General features: G+C 43.8%; 1 protein-coding gene across 1 annotated transcript in view; it reads right to left on the minus strand.

The window, feature by feature from the left end:
- Positions 1-23991, minus strand: part of LOC143838201 (sodium-coupled monocarboxylate transporter 1-like) — a 33281-nt gene that overhangs the window by 4375 nt on the left and 4915 nt on the right. The window contains exons 3-12 of the mRNA XM_077339190.1: positions 22383-22434; positions 21443-21510; positions 16717-16871; positions 13348-13488; positions 9162-9291; positions 8056-8144; positions 6821-6933; positions 6000-6067; positions 4808-4894; positions 990-1171 (exon numbers count right to left, since the gene is read on the minus strand). Coding sequence (XP_077195305.1) covers positions 990-1171; positions 4808-4894; positions 6000-6067; positions 6821-6933; positions 8056-8144; positions 9162-9291; positions 13348-13488; positions 16717-16871; positions 21443-21510; positions 22383-22434 — 1085 coding nt within the window. The remainder of the gene's footprint in view (positions 1-989; positions 1172-4807; positions 4895-5999; positions 6068-6820; positions 6934-8055; positions 8145-9161; positions 9292-13347; positions 13489-16716; positions 16872-21442; positions 21511-22382; positions 22435-23991) is intronic.

The following is a 23991-nucleotide window of genomic DNA, read 5'->3' on the forward strand; positions in this document are numbered from 1 at the left end:
GAGTGGGGAATTAAAGTCGGTTGTCCAGATTAGAGACCACCATTCTTAATCACTACATCACCCTGGCTTTCTTGCAGGATGCCACAGAACTCTGCAACAGATCTCCATGGCACCAGTGAAAGTGCCTTCACTGTTTTAATTGCTTGAGGCAAGAATGACAGTTCAGTCGGAACTTTAATTAGCAACATATTGATTTAAAAATAAGATATTTTAAAACATTTTTACCTTCAATGCAGGTATTTGGCAGGTGCCACTGAGTGGGGGAGGGGAAATTACCCACACTTGTGACCCAGGTAACTGTTGGGACCACCACACCGGCGATCCAACTGATCTGAGACAACCACAAATCTCTCTAATGCAGCAGTTTCAGAGAGAAGGGAAGGGACAGCCAGCAGGACCTGGCAGGCAGTCAGCCTTGCTTCTTTTGTGCCTTCTGGCACAGAAAGCATGAAGAGAGCAAGAATGGTACCTCCCCTGGGGTTAGAGCAGCACCCAGGACCCTAGCAAGCAGGTAGGCTCACTGCCTATGCAGCTTCTGGCTCAACAGCCTGAAGACTTGCAGGCAGGGAGAGTGACACGTCCACTGGTCCAGGTCAGGAACAACATCCAGACTGGCAGGTGGATGGTCTTAATTTATTTGACCTTGTATAATTTAAGAGGGGATTGTATTATAAGCACTGCAACAGTTTGAGCATTGGCAATCAGGCCTTTCCCCAACCCTTATGCTTGTTAATACATCTTCTAGCCATAAGAGCCTGTTGCCAATAACAACACAAAGATTCCTCAAACCCTCCCAAGTAATATTGACATGTGCATATAAAACAAGTCTACAGTATTTTTTTCCTGACAGAACTTCAGAGTGCCTTCTATCCACTTGTTACACTCACTCAACTGTACAAACATATAGTTTATGAATTCTTCCACTGATAGGAAAACTCACATCACCCAAGCAAAGGTACACTGGCACACAATTCATTGGTTGTTCATACCTTGTAGGAGTAGGAGTTGGAAGAGTAGTGAATTGTGTAGTTGTTGTGAAGTTTATTTTTTCACACCCTGCAGTTGAAAGGGCTAATGGCAAAGTTCTGTGAATGGGTGGACGGTAAAAGTGGGAGCCAATTCCAACCCACATTCCTACAGCAAAGCCACAAATAAGACCTGAAAATGCACCCTGTGAAGTAAAAAGTTATACACCGTGTGACCATAATAGTATCAAAGACAAATCCTTTGATAAAGCAAAACAGTAGAGCACTTCTTTACACTGATATCCTTTCTTCCAGCATACTCTGAATGGCTGGCTTCTCCATGCAGCCGAAGGTATGTTGTCTGGAGTAAGGAAGTTGCTGAGGAAGGAGGCCCATTCTCCTGAGCAGTCAGATGTAGCTATTGTCAGACAGCCTGAGTAGTCGTGGCCAAAACTGTGTGATCAGGATCCACTCAGTGCAATACCTCTCTATCTTTCCCAGATCTTTAGTGATAGGGGACTAAAGACAATGCATAGAAGGAATGCATCTCCCAGGAAGGAAGGCCCTTCCACGCTCTGAAACAGAACTGCTGAGGGTTGATGTAGCAATGACATCAATTTCTGAATGGTTCCATAGCTCAAATATCCTGTGGAGGGAGGAAGAGCTGAGTTCCCATTCAAGAGCCATAATACCCTGATAACTGAGTACAGCTACCTAGGTTTTGTTCTCCCATAACATGGATGGATAATTTGTGTGATGTTTCAGATCTGCCTCATAGGCAGCTGACTAGGTTGTTCAGTATAATACATTTATGTTTACTAAATTTGTAACCCACTAGTCCCGGCTGGTCAGCTTGGGGCATTTCACATCAGACATAACAGCAGTTATAACAAAAAAAAAAAAAAAAAAACAGCCCACCTACCCCACCCTTCTGTAAAGCAGCAGATGTCAGCCAAGTTCATCTCATAATGTCTAATTCTTAGTTATAATTACAGAAGAGGGCAAGTATGCTGTGCTAGTTAATAGGTGTTATGCCGCTGCTCATTTATGTAGTTCATGGTGATTGTGCGGTCTGTGCTCCCTGTACTACTCTGAAGCCTGAAAAGAAAGGTATAAATTGCAATGTGAAATGCTAGATTTTCAAGATTATTACATGGAGCTTCTGTTCTTGATCTGATCATAACTGGATGATTGAATACCCCATATAAGTGGGAGGTGTCCCTCATCAAAATAGCTTGTTGTGAAGGAGGCTGGAAGGGAAGATCCCAGTATCAGTTGTGACATAGTCCAACAATGCAGAGAACAGAGGCCTTTAAGCACCTGTAGAAGCATGTTCTGACAATCCCACATAGGACAGAAGTGTTGAATCACCCAATTCTGAAGAGGTTACTTCCAAAGACTGGCATAACATACAACTGAGACTTACGTGGTCATAAGGTCTAAGAGACAATTAATGTGTTTTGCAGGCTGAATTTGTGGCAGAAATATTTCTGTGGCAGTGATGAGAACAGTCTTGCAACCCTAAGATATGAACACCTTTGTAATAGCCAGCTCCAGTAAAACAAGTATGCATGGTGGGGATCAAGAAGGATGAGGTTGAAGTTTCTCTCTACTGACTTGAAGTTCCAATCTGGCAAAACAGCCACACTGTTTGAACATGGGGAACAAGAATGAAACAGGACAGAACAGTAAGGAGCCCTTTTTTGACATATATAGGAAGATGGTGATCTCTTGATGCTGAAGGTGTACTGCAACCAAGTCATGGTAGTGGACATCTCCTACAATGAACCATCGAAAATTCTGATGTTGAGATTGGGTAGAGATATGAAAGTAGGCCTCCTTGAATTCAACAGGTACGAACCAAGTGCCTAGTTGTAAGAGGCATAGGAACCAGTTATGGAACTATCCAGAAATTCTTACTGCCAATAATAGAGATAGAGGATGGTGCGGAGATCTCTGGCCCTCTTTTGGACAACAAAGTACTGAGAATAGAAATAATGGCCCCTACTGGAATGATGCATAGGTTCTATCTCTTTCTCAAGAGGAAATCCATTCCTTGATGGAGCATTAGGAAAATGGAGGAAATATGGTGAGAAAGAACACAGAAAAGGGGGGGAGGGCATGTTTAATGCATATTCCAGGCTGATGCTGCAGAGAACACACTCCAAGATGATCAGGCCAGCAGATATTGTTGGAAGTGGAGAGAAGCCACTTGCACCTGCACAACTATTGTTTCAGTTCCAAAGAAGAATTTGTCTGAGATTGAATTTGGGACTTGAGCTACATGAATAATTGCATGTAGAAGGGGATGTCTTATAGCTGAAGAAGGATGCTTTAGAGACTATTGCTATCTTGATCCTGATGACTGTCCACATTGTCCTTGAGGCTCGTAGAAGTGAGGGAGAAAGTCTGTCAATTTAGTGCTCACATTGAGTTTTGGTAACTGCTCCAAATCATTGTCTGTCTTGGAACTGAAAAGCCTTCTCTTTTGATTCACATTCAGCAACATGCATGGATGTATGAAGTTGTTACTTTATGAAGTTGTTTCTTTGTCATGTCATACATATGGCAGTCTCAGTTCAACAGAACAGCATATTTCCAGTCTTGACGATTCTGAGGTTCCACTTTAAATCTCTCTTATTCATAGTAACACAGCTGAAAGATTGTCCAGGCATGCTCAGGGAATCATCGTAATTATAGGTTGCAAAGTCATCACATCCCTCAGTTGTCAGGCTCAGTGCTCCAAGAGAAGGTAGAGAACTAGGTACCAAGGCAGTAGGTTGTGCTGGTGCCTTGGGACGTCTTAGCAGAGGCTTCTCCAACTGGCGCTCTACAAGGGAAGCACATCAGCATATAGAGATGTCTCTAAGCAATGAAGGAGTTAGAGCTGCCTTGCAGGCCAGTGGGCTGGACCCAACAGTACATTTCTACTAAGATTTGTGCTGAATTCCTTGCACTTCAGATTTACCTCTCATGCTTCCAGGGCAGCATTCTGGGGAACTCTTTGGGCTGCAGTGGAGAAAGAAAAAAGGGCCCATTCTGCTGCTAGAAATCCCTTCCGCTGGATTCAACATAGCATTTCGAAAACAGGCTGAAGCTAGAGCAAGAGTTCTAGCAGCTCTGCAATGAGGTCCAGTGAATTCTACACACAGCACATGGATCAAGGGCATCACCAGTTTCAAGCACTCCCCTTTATACTTCAGCTTCTCCAGGACCAGTAACTTACATCTTAATTTTTGCAGTTTTGCCTCAGTCTGGCAAGGCTGTTCAATGGAGTCTAAGGATTCTGCAGACCGTAAAGGAGAGGACAAGAGGCAAAGTGCCTGTCTGTTGAGGGAGATTTTCTTCTACAGCATTTGCACCTCTTGGAAGTAATAGATTGTACCATAAATGCCCATCATGCAAGAAACTACTGCTACTGTCTAAACTAACTACAGAAGAAAATTTACAATATCCTAAAGGAAAGGCCAGCTCCTGAGGGGAAAGAAATCCTCTCAAAGCAGTTCCCCAATAATTAGACAGACAAAGAGGAAATGAGAAGGGAAGGTGCTGTGAGGTCACCTCCCCCATGGAACATGCACAATCCAGTTCTGCATCCGTGAGAGACAGGTCTTCACACCAAAAATTTAGGTCTAGAAGTTTCTGAATCAATAGCTGCTCAGGTGCAAAGAGATCATAAATTATTAAGGGAGGCTTCTTTTCTACACACATTTTTCTGGGTCCAGTTTGGAAAGCAAGATCATTCACATAGTACACCATTTAACCTATTAAACACAAAAACACGGGAACAGCTCCCCCGGCCATTCTACTCCATAATAATAGGATACAAAATAAGTACTTACTTTAGCATTCCCAAAAGGAAAAAGTATACCCAAAGAAAATATTCCCAAGAGGGGCCCGCCTACTATTCCAAATATGCTGAGTGCAGCCTATGAAAAGGGGAAAAAAAACTCTGATGAAGGCAGAGAGAAACAAAAAAGGTACATTGGACTTGCCCCAGAATGCATCTTGGAGTGGATAGCCTCTATAACCAGCCTGGAGACAATGTTGTCATTTTATACTTTCCTGTCAGAGGATCTCCCATCCAGTTTGGGGCATGTTTTCATCTTCCAACAATTAGCATGCTTTGTAAATGCATTTTAAATCAAAGAACACTGAAACATGGCCGGTAAATGACTGCTGACCCAACGGGACATATGAACAGTTCCCTTATTCTAATTAGAACTCATGTTTTAGGTGTTAGCCTTTGTTCAAGAAAGAGGTGAGACTATGTAAGTTTCCCACTGACAGGTTGTTCCTTCAAAGAATTTCTCCTCTCCCCCCAAACAAAACTCCTTTCCACCTGCCTAGGACTGGGAACAGCAGGGTTTGGAGAGGGGATTGACCACAGTAGACTGTAATACCATAGATCCTACTCTTCAAAAGGAGCCATTTTCTCCAGCGGAATGGATCTCTGATATCTTGATATCAGCTATCATTCCAAGAGATCTCCAGACCCCACCTGGAGGCTGGTGATCTTTACTCCTGTCCCTGTCAGGCCTGAAGCAGGCAAAGGCCTTAACTGACTGCCACCACTCTGGTTCTTGGGCTTTACTAGAGAGGACTCAGAGAAAGAATGCCTTGCCTGAACCCAGCCTATCATTCCTCCTTATGGCTGAATAAAGGAGAAACCCACAAATGGTACTCACAATGAAGCAGACTTGCCTATAACTGCAAGTATAAACCACACTTGCTTCAGGAATTTAGGAGAAGCAGCAACAAGATATTTGTTGTATTCCTACCACAGAGACTGTTGTAAATTTTAAACACCAACAGAAAGAACACAAAAACATTTGAGAAACATTCTATACATGGAAAAGATAATTAAGTACATATGGCTCCAATGAAGTTACTAGAATTGTCATGGTGTATGCTAGCCAAGTTCCATACCATTGTTAAAATAAACACTTAATATGCATTGTTAATCTTCTGGAACCCTACATTAATCAAAATAACCTCCCTACACAATTGAATATCAAGGGATTAAACACATACCTGCAACAGGCCACCCATAAGAGATGCTAGACCAGCCATGATAAGGCATACCCCGCCAAACAGAATATCTAAAAGAATGATTTATATAAATAAGTCAATTCATTGTGCAAGTCACTATTCTGAACAACACTTTTAATAGAGTAGGGAAGGGGGCACTGGAAATGAGTTATGGAACCATGAGGGCAATAGCCTCAAAACGTTTGGGAACCACTGATCTATAATGTGAATTTTGACTGACTAGTTGAATCACATTAAGCCAAAAATCACCCTCTAATGGCCATTCTTTTTGGAGACAGGATGAATCTATTCCATGGGACTCAACAGAATTCAGTGCAGCAGCCTTTTAGAAAAGGCTGCTGCACATATTGATCTAAAGGCAAGGTCACCCAGGTGTTGGTATCCTACCTGAAAGACAAGCCGAATGTGATTGATTAGCCTGTTTATCTGCAGAAGAGTGAAAGTCTCAAGATGCAAAATTCCTTACACAGAATGCAGACCTATTCCAAGAGCAGTGGGTAAATCTGGTGTCTCAACATCTGAACTGAGATCTGAAAAACCTAATCTGCACTGACTTATCATCCTTCTTGAGGGTTGAAAGTACAGGTTCTTCTTAGTGCTTAATTTCCACAAGAAGATCCTCAAATGCTTCCTTGGCAAACACCTTCTTGCCCTGAGATAAGACACTAGAAAGAGTATTTCTGGAAAACTGAATTGACATGCCATTTCTGAAGCCAGTGCTCCTCTATGAATACATCCACATTTCTCCATTAAAATTGGTGAAAAGAAATTAAGATCAAATTGTAGGTCTTGTGCAAACTTACTCATTCCCATGGATATCGCTGACAACTGGGCATCAGTCAATGTTCTGAAACGAGGTTTGACAATGTCCTCCACAGTTACGGCAGCTAATGCATTGATGCTGGAAGACACAGTACTAAGGGATAAAAAACAAAAATGCTTTGCATTTCAGATATGCAGTGATTATAAAACTAGGACCATTAAAAATGTGACCTACCCTCAAAATGGCCAGATTCAGCTACTGCATAGTGTTAGAGTAGATAGTAAGGAAATTCCTCATCAGCATAAAATGGTGAGCTTGGTTTCCTCACCTACTTTACAAGCATCTTTAATCCTGTGGAGCGGATTAAATAAAGGAGTAAGGGCTGTCTGGGAGGAGTTAGGGCGGGCCCTGTCTGGGATAAAAACGCGAAGCGGCTCCTGATTGGGCCCTCCGACTGTCCATCCACAGCCAAGCCGCCAATGGGGAGCCGCTCGAAGTGCGGCTCCCCATTGGCGGCTTGGCCCGGCCTCGCCTGCCGGCCCGGGGATTCGCCTCGCAGATTGCGATGGCAACCCGCACCGACAGTCCTCTGGGCCAACACTCCTCCATCTTCGGAAAAGAGCAGGGACGCCACGTCTCCGACGCGGCGTCCCTGCTCCTTTCCCACCCCGGGGAGCCTACGTTCTCGCCATCCCCCTCGCCTGCCGTTGCCGCCTCCCCCCGCGCGCCCAAGAGGTCCCCGCGCCCCTGCCGCCACCTGCAACGACAACCACTCCATTCCGCCCTCCCCGCCGGCCCGCGCAGCCTGCAGCTACCCGCTGCCACCACCAACGCTGTCTTCAACCTTGAGGCCGCACAACACAGCCGCCGCCGCAACACCTTGCTCGCCACTGCCGCGGCCCTGCCGCGGCCTCCACCAACGCCCACTCACCTCAGGCCTTGGCGCCAGCCCATGCAGCCGAGAGCGCCCCGTGCCACCAGCCGCCGGGAACTCGCCCTTCGCCCTCGCCGCTGCAAGACCCGCCCACCCACGGAAAACCTCGCTTGCCGGCCCCGTGCCCGCGCTTCTGCTGCCGCCGCCCCCTCACCCCACGGCCACTGACCTCGGGCCTCACCGCCGCCACCCCGCGCACCTCCCAGCGGCCCGCGCTGCCACCCACCACCAGTGCTGCCTTCGCCGTCCCCGTAGAGGGGCCCGCCAAGCCGGTAAGCTAGCACCCACTGTATTTATAACACAGCGGGCTTATTTTCTAGTATACCATAATTCTAATTTACCTTAATGTCCCACTGTAGGTCCCAGCCACAAAGAGTCCTGGAATTCCTGGAAACTGTCCCAAAATGTCCAATACCAAATATGGCATGAGCTAAACAAAATTAATAAAATATTACACCTTTTGTTTATATTCTACATCAAGAATCAATTTACTGAAGCTGTGTATAGTCAGACCCAGCCAAATTTTTGTTAGAAGTATATTTCTTAGTTGAAACTTTACAAATGAGAATTCCCTCACTCTAAAACCGCACAGAAGATGCATCTTCCTAAAAATGCTTTACCATAGACCTTTAAAAGCCAGGGCTTTGCCATAGATCTTTAAAAGGTAAAGACATCCTCTAAGATACAACAGGTGCCTTCCATTTAGGCCTTTAAAACGTCTGCCTTCTAGACTTGTGCCTAGAAGTTAATAGCTAGCTTGTAATACTGAATAAGAATGAATGTGGTAGGCATTCTGTTTCTGCCTCCCGTCATAAATGGCACCATTTTTGCTGTTTCTGAGAGGCCATTAAGGGAAGCCCTACACAGCATTCGCAGGAATGGAAACAGCAAGGTTCTTGCCCTCAAAGAAAGGGTGCTGGCAGCTTATCATATGTAGGTGCCTGAGACATCATGGTTATAACTTGCACTGCAAAAGCAAATCTGACTTTAAAAAGCACTACAAGATCACAGACTGAATATGCAAGCCTATGAATCATTACATAATGCTGATCAAGTCCACTCCCATTTTATGGGCTTTCAGAAGATAGCGAAAATACCAGCAAATGTTTTGCTAAGAAAGCAGGCAAGGAAAATGGATAGCACTTGGATACAAAAGTATAAGAAATAAAAAGGATACAGTATTGACAGAGAATGTTTGCCAGGAGGAATGCATTTCTTATTCTTGGTTAACTTTCTTAAATTGAAGCATTTCCCACAATTTAAATGAAAAATAAATCAATCCCTATGTCAAAGTGCTTAGTTAACACACTATACTAAAAAAAAAACTTTAAAAATACCTGAAGGTACAGAAACTAGGTGGAGACAGTCCCCCTGGACAGACTTTGTCACAGAGAACTACATATAAATCTAAATGCATATGATTTTTCACTTGTCAGTAATACTAAACCTGATCTGGTTGTTTCACAAACCCCATAGTCAGTGGGTCACAATCCTTGTAAATAGAGTACATTGAGAGTCCACTTAATACTGCAGAAGAGATAACGATCCAGAGACCCACAAGGTTGAAATAGAGAGAACTGTAAGAAAAATGTACAAGACATAAGCACTTTTTCCTGCTGAAATTATTTGAAAAAGTTTTGCCCAATTTTGTCTCGGGATGAGCGAAATTGCAAAAAGTGGATTTGCCACTTTTTATCTCACATCCCATCAGTGAGCAACCAGTGAGCAACCAGGGGCAAGCCTATATGGAGGGGTAAAAGCGCAATAGTCCCTGCAGCACTGTCTCACCCTCCCAACCACCTTCCCATCTCTATTTCCTGCTCTGAGTAATTTTTTGAAATAAAAATGATATGGTCCATGTTGCAGCATGACCACAAAGCTACACTGTCCAAAGGAAAATAAAATCTTCTGCAAAGTGTTCATAGTCTTTTTTGGATCAGGCAGACAAAACATAATCCCGTTTGTGTTTCCTGGAGGTGGGGAATGAACAGGGAAAGGGGAGGGGGGGGTGATCAAGCAGCCTTCTCCCGATCATCCAGGGGTCTGAGCGGTTTGTTTTTAAGCCAATCGTTTACAAAGAAAATGACTTTGGAGCTACAGTTACCATGTCCAGCCTTCTCACAACTCAGGCAGGCAAAACACAGTCCTGTTTCTGTTTTCTAGAGGTGGGGAATGGGCTGGGAAAGAGGGGGGTGGGTGAGTTGAAGCAGCCTTTTCCCAATCATCCAAGTATACATGCTGCTTGTTTTAAAGCCTACTGTTCACACACAAGCACTCCTTGAGCGCCATCTGCCATTTCCAGCATTTCATAAATTCACCCAGACATAGAGTCCAAAACCCCACGAATCCCCCCAAAGGGGGTGGGGGTGCTGCATTGTTCTGGTGTTTCTCCATAGCAACGTGAAAGTGTTACTTTTTAAATTAAAAATGCATCTGTGTTGTGGCATTACCACATAGCAACGCAAAAGTGCCTTTAAAAAATTTCAGGGCTCGGGGGGGGCAGGGGGTGAATTGGCTCGAGGGGGGGGCAGGGGGTGAATTTCAGTCCACAAGAGAACTGCTGTGCTGTGACTGGCAAGCCATGGAGCGAGGGGGGGGAGACGTTTGTTTTGCTTTCTCTTACAGCCTCATCAAGAGAAAACGGAAAATGCTGGAGGGATCTCCCGTAAGGAGGGCTGCAAACACAAGGTTTACCATCCCGCGTTTGCAAGCAAGAAGCCCCACACGTTTTACCCCTCCATGCAGAAACAGTCTTATGAGTTCACCTTCTTGCTATACAAAGTCCTGCATTACATGGCAGACTCCATGGACCTTCCTGTTCTCCCCTACTTTGGATCTAAGTCTGTATTTCATTTTGTCCCTTGTCTTCACCCCTGGGAAGCACCTTACTGGCTAACTCTAAGCTCTTCCATATATACAGTAATAGATATACAATAATCCTTTTTGGATTATTGACTGGCCAGATGCTTGGAACCCTTACCTGAAATGATTACAGCTCGAAAGGTGGACTATAAGTATAGCCTCTACCTTCCCTTTCTTGAGCAATATGTATCGCTAGTTAATGGTTGTTCATCGACATCTTATATGTAGAGAGACACTGGAACTGCACTTGCGCAGAACAGCTGCAGACAATTTGGTGCAGAGTGGTAAGGCAGCAGAAATGCTATCTGAAGCTGTCTGTCCAAGAGGTTGGGAGTTCAATCCCAGCAGCCGGCTCAAGGTTGACTCAGCCTTCCATCCTTCTGAGGTCGGTAAAATGAGTACCCAGCTTGCTGGGGGGGGGGGGGGTAAACGGTAATGACTGGGAAAGGCACTGGCAAACCACCCCGTATTGAGTCTGCCATGAAAACGCTAGGGGGCGTCACCCCAAGGGTCAGACATGACCCGGTGCTTGCACAGGGGATACCTTTACCTTTACCTAACAAACTCCTAAAATGAGGGCACTCTGCCCCAAATGGAGCCTAGGCTCACATGGACTTTCCTGCTATTGATGTTACATGCTCTGAGGGTGGACTGCCCCTCTCCCTCAGTTCCTTTTTCATCACTGCAACAGTAGGAAGCACCTAGCATTCACGCTGTTGATTATTAATTTTTCTTTAGTATTGTGTCATTTTTCCATCCCAAGGAGTTTTGTACTTTTCCCATTTTCGGGGATCTTTTGGACACCTTCTGCATCTTCTCAAAAGGAATCACTTAGGATCTGAGCTGAAAGGTGCAATGTAAGTTTCTTCTAGAATCTTCTGAACTCCCTTCTCTAGCCTTTGCCTTCCTCTTCTTGAGTGATATGCATGACCAGTTATTGTACTTGCATGTATTACTCCCTCAAACAGTGTAAAACTGAAACCAGTAGACCTTTTTAGAATGGAAGCAAAGTCTCTTTTTTATGGTCAAGCATTCCAAGGGCAAATTTTGCCAGACAGGACAATGGGCCTCGTTCACATGGACATGTGCATTCTATATGTGTGGCACTTGAATTCGTCCAACCAAATTTGATGTCACCCGATTTAGGTATGTCATATCAGCCCTGGGCAATGCACAGATTTTCTCTGTGACAGCACCTACATTGTGGAATAACCTCCTTCAAGGAGGGCGACTGAGCATCTACTTTGTTGTAATTTCCAAAGGTGTGCAAAGTCAAATTATTTTGGAGCAATTCTGAAGGTCGGATTCTACTGTTGAAGGGACAAAAGTTGAACAAAATAATGGATCCAGGACACAAATAAGGATCCAAAATTTATATTTTCAGAAAAGTATGAAATAAGATTAAGTTGCTACATATTTGTAAAACTGCAATTTATTTTTGATTGCATTCCTTAGATACTTAGATATGGTAATGTATATTTATTGAATCGATATTGATATCCCCTTTTTTCCCTACGCTATGACTTTTCTTTCCAGGCATGAGCTCCCAAAACACATGTAGCATCATTACAGAAAACAGACTCAGAAAAACTCTATCTGCATAATGGTACTTCTTCCTCTATGAAGATGTGAAATCTCTACACCACTCTTTCCCTAGTTCTGACTCGTTTTGGCAAATGGCTACAGTCTATCAAAGTATCACTCCCAATCTCAGCCAAAATGTGAATGTATTCATAGAGGAGCACTAGTTGCTGCCAGTATGATGAGGGGACATATGAAGAACTGAACCAATTACACCAATATAAGATGGGGAAGACTTGTCTTGGCAGTAGCATGTGCAAAAAGGGTCTAGGAGTCTTAGCAGACCATACATTGAACATGAGTCAGCAGTGTGACTCAGTGGCTTAAAAGGCAAATGGGATATGGGGCTGTATCAAACGGAGTATCGTGTCCAGATCATGGGAGGTGATGGTACCGCTTTACTCTGCTCTGGTTCAGCCTCACTTGGAGTACCGTGCTCAGTTTTGGGCACCCCAGTTGAAGAGGGATGTTGACAAACTGGAACGTGTCCAGAGGAGGGCAACAAAGATGGTGAGGGGTTTGGAGACCAACATATGAAGAAAGGTTGTTTAGCCTGGAGAGGAGACAACTGAGAGGGGATTTGATAACCATCCTCAAGTATTTAAAAGGGTGCCATATGGAGGATGGAGCAGAATTGTTCTCTCTTGCCCCAGAGGGACAGACCAGAATGAATGGGATGAAATTAATTCAAAAGAAATTCCATCTAAATATCCGGAAGAAGTTCCTGACAGTTAGAGCGGTTTCTCAGTAGAACAGGTTTCCTTGGGAGGTGGTGGGTTCTCCATCTTTGGAAATTTTTAAACAGAGGCTAGATAGCCATCTGATGGAGAGGCTAATCCTGTGAAGGCAAAGGGGTGGCAGGTTACAGTAGATGAGCGATTGGGATGTGAGTGTTCTGCATAGTGAAGGGGGTTGGACTAGATGACCCATGAGGTCCCTTCCAACTTTATTATTCTATGATTCTATGAACCATCAGAATAATTTGAAATCTAAGTCTACCGTTAGAGACAGTATAGTTAAGGACATCAGATGTGGACTTCTTCATTGCTTTATCTTTTTCATTCCCATTCTACCATTCCTTACAATCACGTATGTTACATACAATATCTATATGAACACATGCTGAAATTCCTTTCTCTTTACAATTTCCCCAAAGCCCTTTGCAATGAATATATGCTAAGTGAACTTACAGTTTTGCATGAACGATTGTTTTGCAAGCAAGGTATCGCTGAATTTGAGACTGATTGACTCCATATATGCCAAGCCAAGTGAAAGTGCCACCAATAATGAGCGTCCAGAATGTATGTCTTTGCATTGGACTTGGGTTAAAGCTAAGTAAAAAGAAAATATATCAAAAGTAAGGAGAAAATGAATCAAAATAAATGTTTACCTTTTGTTCTTGAAAGACAATGAGAATTCTGAACTTATCAGTAAAGTCCTATTATTCTAATGTCAGTAGGGCACTGTCCTTTAACCCCTTGTCGAGATAATAGACAGAGCCCACAAACAAATGCTGATAGTATCCAGCAGTTTCCACCATTCCTAGACCATGCTACAGAAATCACTACTTGCTATAGTCTTGCTGCAAAACACTTCATCTGCTTCTGAAAAAAATACAGCCGTAAAAGTGCACCATTAATGAGATAAACTGACAAAGATAAAAATTAAGGTTGGAAAGTGGAAGATCCCTAAATATATCGTACATCATATAAACATGCTAATGTTAAAGTGGGTGAGACTGCCCTACAGTAACTAATAAGAACAGCAGACATGTTTAAAATTCACTTTTCTCCCTTTAGTGTTAGTAAGACAATATTGTCTTCTGGGAAGTACATGAACATCTTCATCTTTAAGTGGAAACATGTCCTAAGGAACTAATCTGCAGTTCCATTCTGTATTCTAGTAAATAGAATGTCCGCCTGACCTATGGTTAGGTGGGGACTAAGAAGGCTGGAATCAAGTACAGCATGGTTTGTTAGACCCTCTAGGCCCTGCAGCAAAAGAAGAAGAACTGGATGGATCAGAGGTAAGATGAAATTTTGGTGGGGAGCAACTGTTTCCTAAAATCCTCAAACTAGAAGAACAAAATAGAACTAGAAGAACAAAATAAATGATAAAATGTTGTCTGCTTGTAGTTGTCCTTTATGGTTGAAAGAAATTCCTTTTTTGACCTGTAATCTACATCTCATCAAACTGGTCTGCAGGTGGCCTCCAGAACCAAGATCTACTTCCAGGCTCTGAATAGACAATTCTGCTGACAACAACCATAAAATGCCAAACTTCTGGCTCCAAGCTGCACTGAAATAAATAATCTTCAAGAAGGCTGCAGGTAATGAGATTTTCTGAACCGCAACCTTAATTTATACTTGACAGAAATGGTCAGACTATCAACCTACATAATCATTACACCATTTGGCTTGAGATTACATCAACAACAGCAGAAAGACGGGCATGACAGTAGGAGGAGTGTTGGTTTAGGGAGATTAACAAAATGAATTGTTTAGATGAGTTGTTCAATCTGTCTCTGGTCCTGTTCCCGGAAATGAGAGTGTGTCAAATCTTAGTTGAAACTTTGATCCTAAAGTTGTCTAATGTCAACTTTATAAGAATTAATTTTTTTCCCAGATTCCTGAAGAACCATAGTTTGGGCCCATCTAGAAAAACTCATTGGTAGAATCTGTATGGAACAAAGGGTCCAGTTAAACACTGCATAGTGCTTCAGAGCCAGTTTGGTGTAGTGGGGACTTCTAATCTGGCACGCCAGGTTTGATTCTGCGCTCCCCCACATGCAACCAGCTGGGTGACCTTGGGCTCGCCACGGCACTGGTAAAACTGTTCTGATCGGGCAGTGGTATCAGCACTCTCTCAGCCTCACCCACCCCACAGGGTGTCTGTTGTGGGGAGAGGAATGGGAAGGCGACTGTAAGCCGCTTTCAGCCTCCTTCGGGTAGGGAAGAGCGGCATATAAGAACCAACTCTTCTTCTTCTTCAGCCAATGGATCAGAAAAATATTTAGGAACAAACATGCCCTGATCAGGCTCAGTAGGGACTCTCACTTTTTAAGTTCTCCCTCTATTTTAGCAGAGATCCAACAGAAGGCACTCAGGAACTGCACAAAGCAGCCTCCCCTTCCCATATTGGATACCATCACACAAGAATCCTTGTCCTATATTGTCCTACATTGTGGATAGATGATTTGCACACTGTCTTAATGAGGTTTATTTATCTGGATGCTTTTAATCTACTTTTCTCTACTCGAGACACTCAAGTGTCATCTTTGGCCATCTTTGGAGAGTATATTAAGTAACTTCAGACAACTCATGCTGACTGATGCTAAAGGCAGAGAAGCCAACCACTTGCTCTCTAGACCCATGTCCATCATGGCTGCTAAAAACAACAGATATAAGATTGTCTCTCCTCCGGGAGATAATCAACCTCTCCCTATCAACAGGAGAATTCCCAGAAGGGTTAAAAGAGGCAGTTGGTTTCCCCACTGCTCAAAAAAACATCTCTGGATCTACGACAGCCTATCAATTATCACGCCATCTTGCACTTAGCATTTCTGGGGAAGATGCTTGAAAAGGCTGTCGTAGACCGCTGTATTATTATTGTTATAAATATTGAGTTATCTATCATTCCTGTTTTGTGTAAACTGCCCTGAGCCTTCGGGGAGGGTGGTATATAAATATAATTAATAAATGTATGGATTGTATGCAGTTTTGTAAAAAGAGAGGATCATTTTAACCAAAAATACTAATCATAAACAAAATAGGTTCAGTGCCCAGACATGTTTGTTTTTGGGCTCAATATAGTTACTTTAAGAAATGGATATAATCAACGACTAATGATCAAGTATTCTCCTTATAAGTACATTTTTAAAACATTTGAAGTTCTTAATTTGCTTTCCACAATAAAATACTCTCAGTGACATATTGGTGAGGAAACCACCGGAATCATCCCACAAGCTGAAACCAATACTGACAGGTTTTTTTCAAAAGCCTTTAAGAACTTCTGAGTTGCTTATACTTTCAAGACCATAGGCGGTCCAGTGTACCTCAAGGACCATCTGTCTGCATATATTCCCCAAAGAGCGACTTGCTCTATCCATTCCAACAGTTTGGTAGTTCCTGGCCCCAAAGAAGTCTGCCTGGCTTCCATCAGAACTATAGCCTTCTCAGCTGTGGCCCCAACCTGGTGGAACAAGCTCTCCAACAAAGTCAAGAGCCTATCAGAACTCAAACAGTTCCAAAGGGCCTGCAAGATGGAGCTCTTCTGCCAGGCTTTCTGATGAGGCCACAACCAGTCCCTCGACCAGGCAACCTGACATCCTATTGTCCCTGATTGCTGCTGATGCCCCTTAAATCATTCAAGATTACCCATATGTTGTGCTGTTAACTATTTATATCTTTCTTGTTAATATTGTTCAATGCTCCATTTACCTTTCCCACACACCTCCAATGGTTATGTGTACACCACCCCAAGATGTCACAGCAAAGGGCAGTATACAAATTACATGAATGAATAAATAAATACTGCTGCCTAAACATGAGAACACTTACTCCCAGAGACTCAGTCTTCCTCCTTGGTGAGCATCTTTTAGAATAGTTTTGAGTCCTCCTTTAATTATCATGGTCCGTATAATCACTGTTAGAAACCCAGCTATCATCAGTATAAACTGGAAAACATCTGTCCAGACTACTGCCTTTAGACCACCCTATTTGGGAGCAACAAATATAGTGTACAATGAAAGATCTGTTCCACCAACATAAATCTGCAAATAGAACCTGATTCAAAGGAATAATTTTAATGTTTATAAATTGCTGACACCTGTGGTATAACTTCACATAATCAGTTCCACTTCTTATAAAGACATAGTGTTGACATGCACCATGTAAACATCAGTTGTCCTCAGAGGAAATAAAAAGTTAAGGAGTGCTGAACCCCTGTTTACATTCTGTTGAATCATTTGAAAGTTCTTTTGATTTAAACAATAGCAAACTGACTATGGTTTCACAAGGATTTACAGAAAGGGAACAAACCCTTCAGAAATCCCAGTCTGCCTTCCCAAGAACTCTTGCTCCAGAATTTCATAAAGCCGCAGGAGCCTTCAGCAAGTTCATCTCTCTGGCAATTTCTGTACATCAGTAAAAATAGTGTTATGCCAGCTGAATGGCAAAGCACTAAATTTTATTGTGCTTCCCGGGCCCCATCACCTTTTCTGCTGTCTCACTTTTGTCTGCCGCCTTTTCATGCGTCTCACCCTCCACATCTGCTGCTGGAAATGGCGGAAGAGAGCAACACACCATATGCGCACCGCGCTTCCGCCTGTCAATCAATCCAGGCAACCCAATCCCCTTTCTCCATATTTTAAAGGTCCCACGATGCCTGCTATTTTTTTTTTTGTTAAATCATACTTCGTTGAAATAGAGTCATAGGCGCATAGTGCTTTTTGAATGCCACCCCTTATGGCATCACAAGTCCTTTGATACTTTTAAAAATTAATATAGTTCCTGTTTTTTGGGGGGGAGAAAACTTTGGAGAGGCACGCATCATGTTACCACTTTGAAAAAAAATATTTTATTTCTGGCATTACCTGCACGTTTGTCTGCCTATTTGTTGCTCTATGGAGTTATCCATTTTTAAATAGAAATTCCCGTCCGCTGGTACAAGGGAGAGGGAGGTGGTTGCGAGGGTGGGATGAGGCAGGCGCCTTTAGTGCATTTGAGCCTCCATACCTCCCCTCTGCTGGTTGCTCTCTGGTAGCTAGCACTAAATAGGTTAGTGAATCCACTTTATGCTATTCCCGAACTCATGCTTTAAAATCGAGGATGTAGCGAGCCAGTTGCCATCCAGACGCTGAATGTTGGTGATGTTATATGGAGGGGCCAGAGTATAGCGACTTCTTTTTGGCAAACATTACGCTACATTTAAGGGGTGCGGAAATACCCTCTGTTTCCCCTTTAAATGTCACCCAGCTGCTCTCCACATGCCAACTCTTCTGGAACATAGTCTTCATTGTGCTGTGGGATTTTTAAGATTCTGCCTAGTTTTCATTAATTTACAAAGGGTCACACACCTGAGGCCAGGAGACACTTAATATTTCTGGATAACCTGAAGGAAAAAAAAGTTCTGTGTCCCATTAATAGAGGCTTGTGTAGAAATGGACAGTTAATGTGGACACATGCCAAACAAACCAAAAAGTCTTCACTCACTGTTGAAAGACAATAGGAGACAACTGAATATCCTTGGGGGGGCAATCCCAAAGATTCAGAGCCACAAACAAGGAGAGCTTTGTTTATTCTCAGATAGTGGGGACACCTGAAGCAGGCCCTCCAAAGATAACCAGAGTGGGTGGGTAGATGCACAGGATTAGATCATCTTTAAAGTATGTTGGCCCCAAGCCATATAGGTCTTTAAAGGTCAATACTAGCACCTTGAATTGAACCTAGAAGTAAATTGGGAGCCATTGTAGAAAAAACAAGAAGCCCTTATGAACAACTCCAGTCAACATTCTGATCACATTATTATACACTGACTAATTTATATAGTGTTCAAAGACAGCCGCAAATAGAAAGCATTGGAGTAATCTCATCCAGATGTTACCCGAGTGTACACCATAGTGGTAAGATCTCTTCCATGCAGGAAGAAAGGAAACTGATGAAAGACATCCCTGGCACTGCTGCCACTTGCTTATTCAACAAGAGGCTAGGGTTCAGCAACGCCCTCAGGCTACAAACCCAACCCAGAGTAGGAAATACTTCCATTCCTGGATCAGACTTTCCCCCCACCAGTAGCATGTCTGTTCTGTTGAGATTTTGTTTCAGTTTGTTAATGTTCATCCATCCCAAAACTGACTCGTTTCAGTTTCCACAGATCCCTGGGATCTGCTGGAAGTGCAAGAAAGACATCACCTGTATTAAAGTTTTATTAAAGGGGCACGACATTTTTTCTGCAGGCATGTGGCAACCATCCCTCCTTCTTCCCATCTTCCAGCAGCTTCACCAAGAACAAGGTGACACCAAGTAATTGCAGAAGTTTTGCTTTAATGGCTTAAATCACTTACAACAGCCAGCTCATTAGAGTAATTCGCCAGTCACTATCTCCACAAGCATCAACCCAGGTTCCAGGTCTTTCCTCGGTTAGAGGCAGTAACTAAAGGATGTGAGGATGCAGGATGGAGATAAAGGATGCAGGTGGAGATAGTGACTGCTGAACTATGCTAATGAGCTGGCTGTTGTAAGTGATTTAAGCCATTAATGAAAAACCTCAGTATTCCTGAAAGGTCTTAGGGGAAGACTGGTCTCTAGACTACAGAGACTGAAGGCCTTGTTGGCTTCCGTCCTTCCCAGTCAGCTGATTCTTCCTTCTGTTTGAACCCAGTTCCAGACTCCCCCAGCTTACTTCTGAGGAGATCCTTTCTAACAAAAATGCATGTGCTACACCAGAGACCTTTACTGCGGAGATTAGTACTTGCTGCTGTTTATCCTATCTTCTCCTTAGTTGTCCTTAGGGCTTGCCTTGCCCTTTTACATAGTTTACAGAGGTGCCACTGACCCCTTAGAGTTACTCTTTTCTTCTGCCAAACTGAATGTAACCTGGGGTATGATACAAAATTGTATTTTCTGCATACCCAAGTAGGCAGAGGCCCCTACCTTCTCTCTTGGTGGTCCACTGTGATGCTTTTACCATTAACACAAGATCAGACCTCATTCTATTAGATATACTAATTCTAAACAATATGCTAGAATCCCTGATGAAAAACACAACAGTTTAGCTGGATGGGACAAGAAGTCCTTAGAAGAGAAATTTTCCAACAAGTTTGTTTTTCATCTTTGCGCCCACCATCTATCTCCCGCATATACAAACTTCTCTTGCATGTTTCTCTCTCCCATCTACGGACTTCTCTATATAGATAGAAGAGACCAGTGGGGAGACTGTTAGCTTAGCAATCATTTCTCCTTCCCAGGAAACTGTAGTTCTATGAAGAGGAGTTAGGGATCTCTAACAGAGTACTCAAAGCACTTCACTAAACTACCATTTCCAGGATTCTTTGGGACAGCCATAACTATTAGGACGGTATATGATCAATCTGTAAACAGCCCGTGGCGCCACGGGCGCCACGGACTGTATAAAGGAGTAAGGGGTAGTGGGGAGGAGTTAGGGCGGGACCGGTCCGGGATAAAAACTCGGGGGGGGCCAATCAGGAGCCGCGAAGCGGCTCCTGATTGGCCCCTCCGAGTGTCAATCCCGCCCCAGGCAGTCAATGGGGAGCCGCGCGAAGCGCGGCTCCCCATTGCCTGCTTCACTCGCTTGGAAAATGGCGGCCCGCCTGGTGAGAGCCTCGGCTGGGGGGTGGCCCGGGAAGCCTTCTCTTGGCCGGCGGAGCGGCCTCGCAGCGTTGTGGACGCTGCGAGCCTGCTCCGCCGGCCGAGAGAAGGCTCCAGAGAGCCTCGGGGGGGTGGATGGGTGGGGGGGGGACGGGAAGCCTTCTGCCGCGGGCCGTAGCGGGCTCACAGCGTCGTAGACGCTGTGAGCCCGCTGCGGCCCGCGGCAGAAGGCTCCAGAGAGCCTCGGGGGGGTGGATGGGTGGGGGGGGGACGGGAAGCCTTCTGCCGCGGGCCGTAGCGGGCTCACAGCGTCGTAGACGCTGTGAGCCCGCTGCGGCCCGCGGCAGAAGGCTCCAGAGAGCCTCGGGGGGGTGGATGGGTGGGGGGGGACGGGAAGCCTTCTGCCGCCGGCCGCAGCGGGCTCACAGCGTCGTAGACGCTGTGAGCCCGCTCCGCCCGGCGGCAGAAGGCTCCAGAGAGCCTCGGGAGCGTCGGTGGGTGGGGGGGGGGGCGGGAAGCTTTCTGCCGCCGGGCGGAGCCGCCTCACAGCGTCGCCGCCCGCCTCACCTCCGCCCGGACTACGGCGTTCAGAAGCCTGCCAGATCAGGAGCCGAAGCCGACAAAAGGTACGCCGCTTCCCCTCCATGTAGCCCCGGCCCTCCCCAACACCTTCTGCGCTCCGCCGTGGGGAAGGGGGGCAAGCCTCCTGCAGCCCTGTGCTGCCCTGTGCTACGCCAGCCAGGCCTACCCTTGCCCCGTGCCAATGCCATCTAGCGCCCATTTTATCTACAGTAAAATGGGCTTAAAATCTAGTATGTATATAATGTAAATAGGAAGATCAGGAAAAAATCAGAGGATATTATATTTCAATTGAATGTTAGCACTAAAACAATATCCAGTTTCTTACAATACTAAAAAGTTTGGAGGATTAATTTATTAAAATGAGTTGTTAACATACCAGTGTGCAATAGAAAGTACAGACCAGTCCTGTTGCAATAACCGATCCCCACAACTCAAATCCTGTTACTGAGAAATGCACATCAAAAAGTGACCATTATCATATTTGTGAATCTGAAATCTATAACTACTAGAACAAGAAAGTGAAAAAGTAACACAGGTAAATAGCAAAAATACTTCAGAAGTATATTTTAGCAAGAATCATCGAAATACCAAGTCATAAATAAACTGCAAAATTCCCAGAGGTTCTCCTTAGCTGAGTCGTTAGAACTCTAACCCTGCTCAACTCCAAAGCTAGTTTTTATTTCCATTCCCTCAAGTCTCAACTGATTTATGGCCATCCATAGGATTTTCAGGGGAAGCGATGTTCAGAGGTGGTTTGCCATTACCTGCCACTCTATTGCTTCGGTTTTTTTAGTGGTCTCCCATCCAAATACTGACTAGGGCCAATCCTGCTTAGTCTCTGGGATCAAACAAAATCAGACTAGCCTGGACTATCCAGGTGACAAGAAGCCAGACTTACTCCCTACTGAAATGACAGCATAATTCTTCTCCCTTATCCTCCCTTTCAAAAAAAATTATAATACAAATTACAAAAAAATAAATCAGAAACAACAAAATGAAATTATATAACTTCCACATTACTTGGAGTTTGTCACTGATGTTTTAACTGTGGATTGTAAGCCACCTTGCGCTATGTGGAAAGGTGGGATATGTTTTAATAAATCCCTGGAGACAAGGCAATTTAATTTTTTCATATCTTTAGAAAAATTCTTAATAGCTACTAGGCATGACTTACCAGCAAAGCTCTCAAACACAACACTGACAATTAGGGCAGTTACAAAAAGTACATTGTATCAATTTTTACCATTATTCAAAACTGTCTTTTGATAATTAAAAAACAAGTTACAGTGTTAAAAATTAGAATATCTTTACATTACCTTGATTTAGAGCTAGGGATGGAGTATATATAACAATTCCTGTATATAATATCTGGAGAGGTACAAAAGTTAACATACTTGTTTAAAAAGTGGCCATAATAGTAAAAGTTAGCTAGCATTTAAACTTCATAGATTCTCTTTAAAGCAGAACTGTAAATCAAATTAAGAATTTACATAGGCAATCCTATGCAGCATCACCACATTCTAAGCCCACTGGTTTCAATCAGGTTAGACTGGATAGGATTGCCCTGAAAATCAGCCATAATGTAACAAAAAGGCTGTTTATACTGAATAATAAAACAAGAACAATAAAAACTAAGCAAGCATCTCCAGACCCCTCAGGTGTCTCCATCATAATTATAAAAATGTGCAAAAGAACTGAAAAGAAAATCCATGAAATGAAGTTGTTGCTGGATTGATGTTATTTATTGTCCACCCTTCTCCCTGAGCCTCATGGTGAATTCAAATTTAAGCAATGCAATCAATAGGACCATTTACGCACTGGAGGTTTCATGTCGGGCTGCAGGCTGGAGTTTTAGTCGTGGCAGGTTGCCCCACCTCTTCCTGCACCCACACAGAGGAGCATTTGGCCTGGTGCACCTCATCCACCCCGAATTTGTGCTCCTGCATGGGAACTGAGGCACTGAAGTTCCCAGTGCATAAACGGTCTAGGACAGGACTTCCATTAAGCAATGTAATAGGGCTAATTGGAAAAGGTCTGGAACAATTTGAAACAGCTTAAGTATTAACATGGCATATTAAACAATGCAGAAATTGCGTAGCATGAGGGAGGGAGGGACGCAATGATTCTGTCGCCACTTGTAGGGTATTTGATTTTACTGATTTTATTAATTGGGGTATATATCATAGTTATATTGTATTCTCTGGGTTGTATCTTGATGCGAGCTGGCCTTGGCTGAGAGCAGGAACTAATAAATTGAAACATAAATAAAAAATTAATAAATAATATATAGAGATGCCATTAGAAGGCAAGAGATTGTGGCTAAAGCTCACTTAATTTGGACACATCATGTGATCTAACTCGCATTAATGCTCGGCGTGGTCAGCGGCAAAAGGAAACGTGGTTGCCAAAGGATCCGCTGGCTCAATATGATCAAAGCCGATACAGGGATGGCCATGAACCAACTAAAAGAAGCAGTCAGAGATAGGGGCGCATGGCGAAGACTTTCCTATAGAACTGTCGAGAGTCGGACACGACTGAACGGATAACATCATTATCATATAGAGATGGGCACAAACCAGCTCATGAACTAAAGCTTGTCACAAATTTTGGCCAGTTCGTAAGGCAATGTTCACAAACTGAAGAGGTACCAAAAGCTTTTATTACTTTTTGTGCAGTTTTTGGAGTAGAAATCAGGGGTTTAAATGGCTCTAATGTTTTGTTTAAGAGCCTCTTGTGGCGCAGAGTGGTAAAGCAGCAGACATGCGGTCTGGCCATGAGGCTGGGAGTTCAATCCCAGCAGCTGGCTCAAGGTTGACTCAGCCTTTCATCCTTCCGAGGTCGGTAAAATAAGTACCCAGCTTGCTGTTGGGGGGTAAATGGTAATGACTGGGGAAGGCACCTGGCAAACCACCCCGTATTGAGTCT

The sequence above is a fragment of the Paroedura picta genome, chromosome 5, assembly GCF_049243985.1.
Source record: "Paroedura picta isolate Pp20150507F chromosome 5, Ppicta_v3.0, whole genome shotgun sequence".
NCBI classification, from domain to species: domain Eukaryota; kingdom Metazoa; phylum Chordata; class Lepidosauria; order Squamata; family Gekkonidae; genus Paroedura; species Paroedura picta.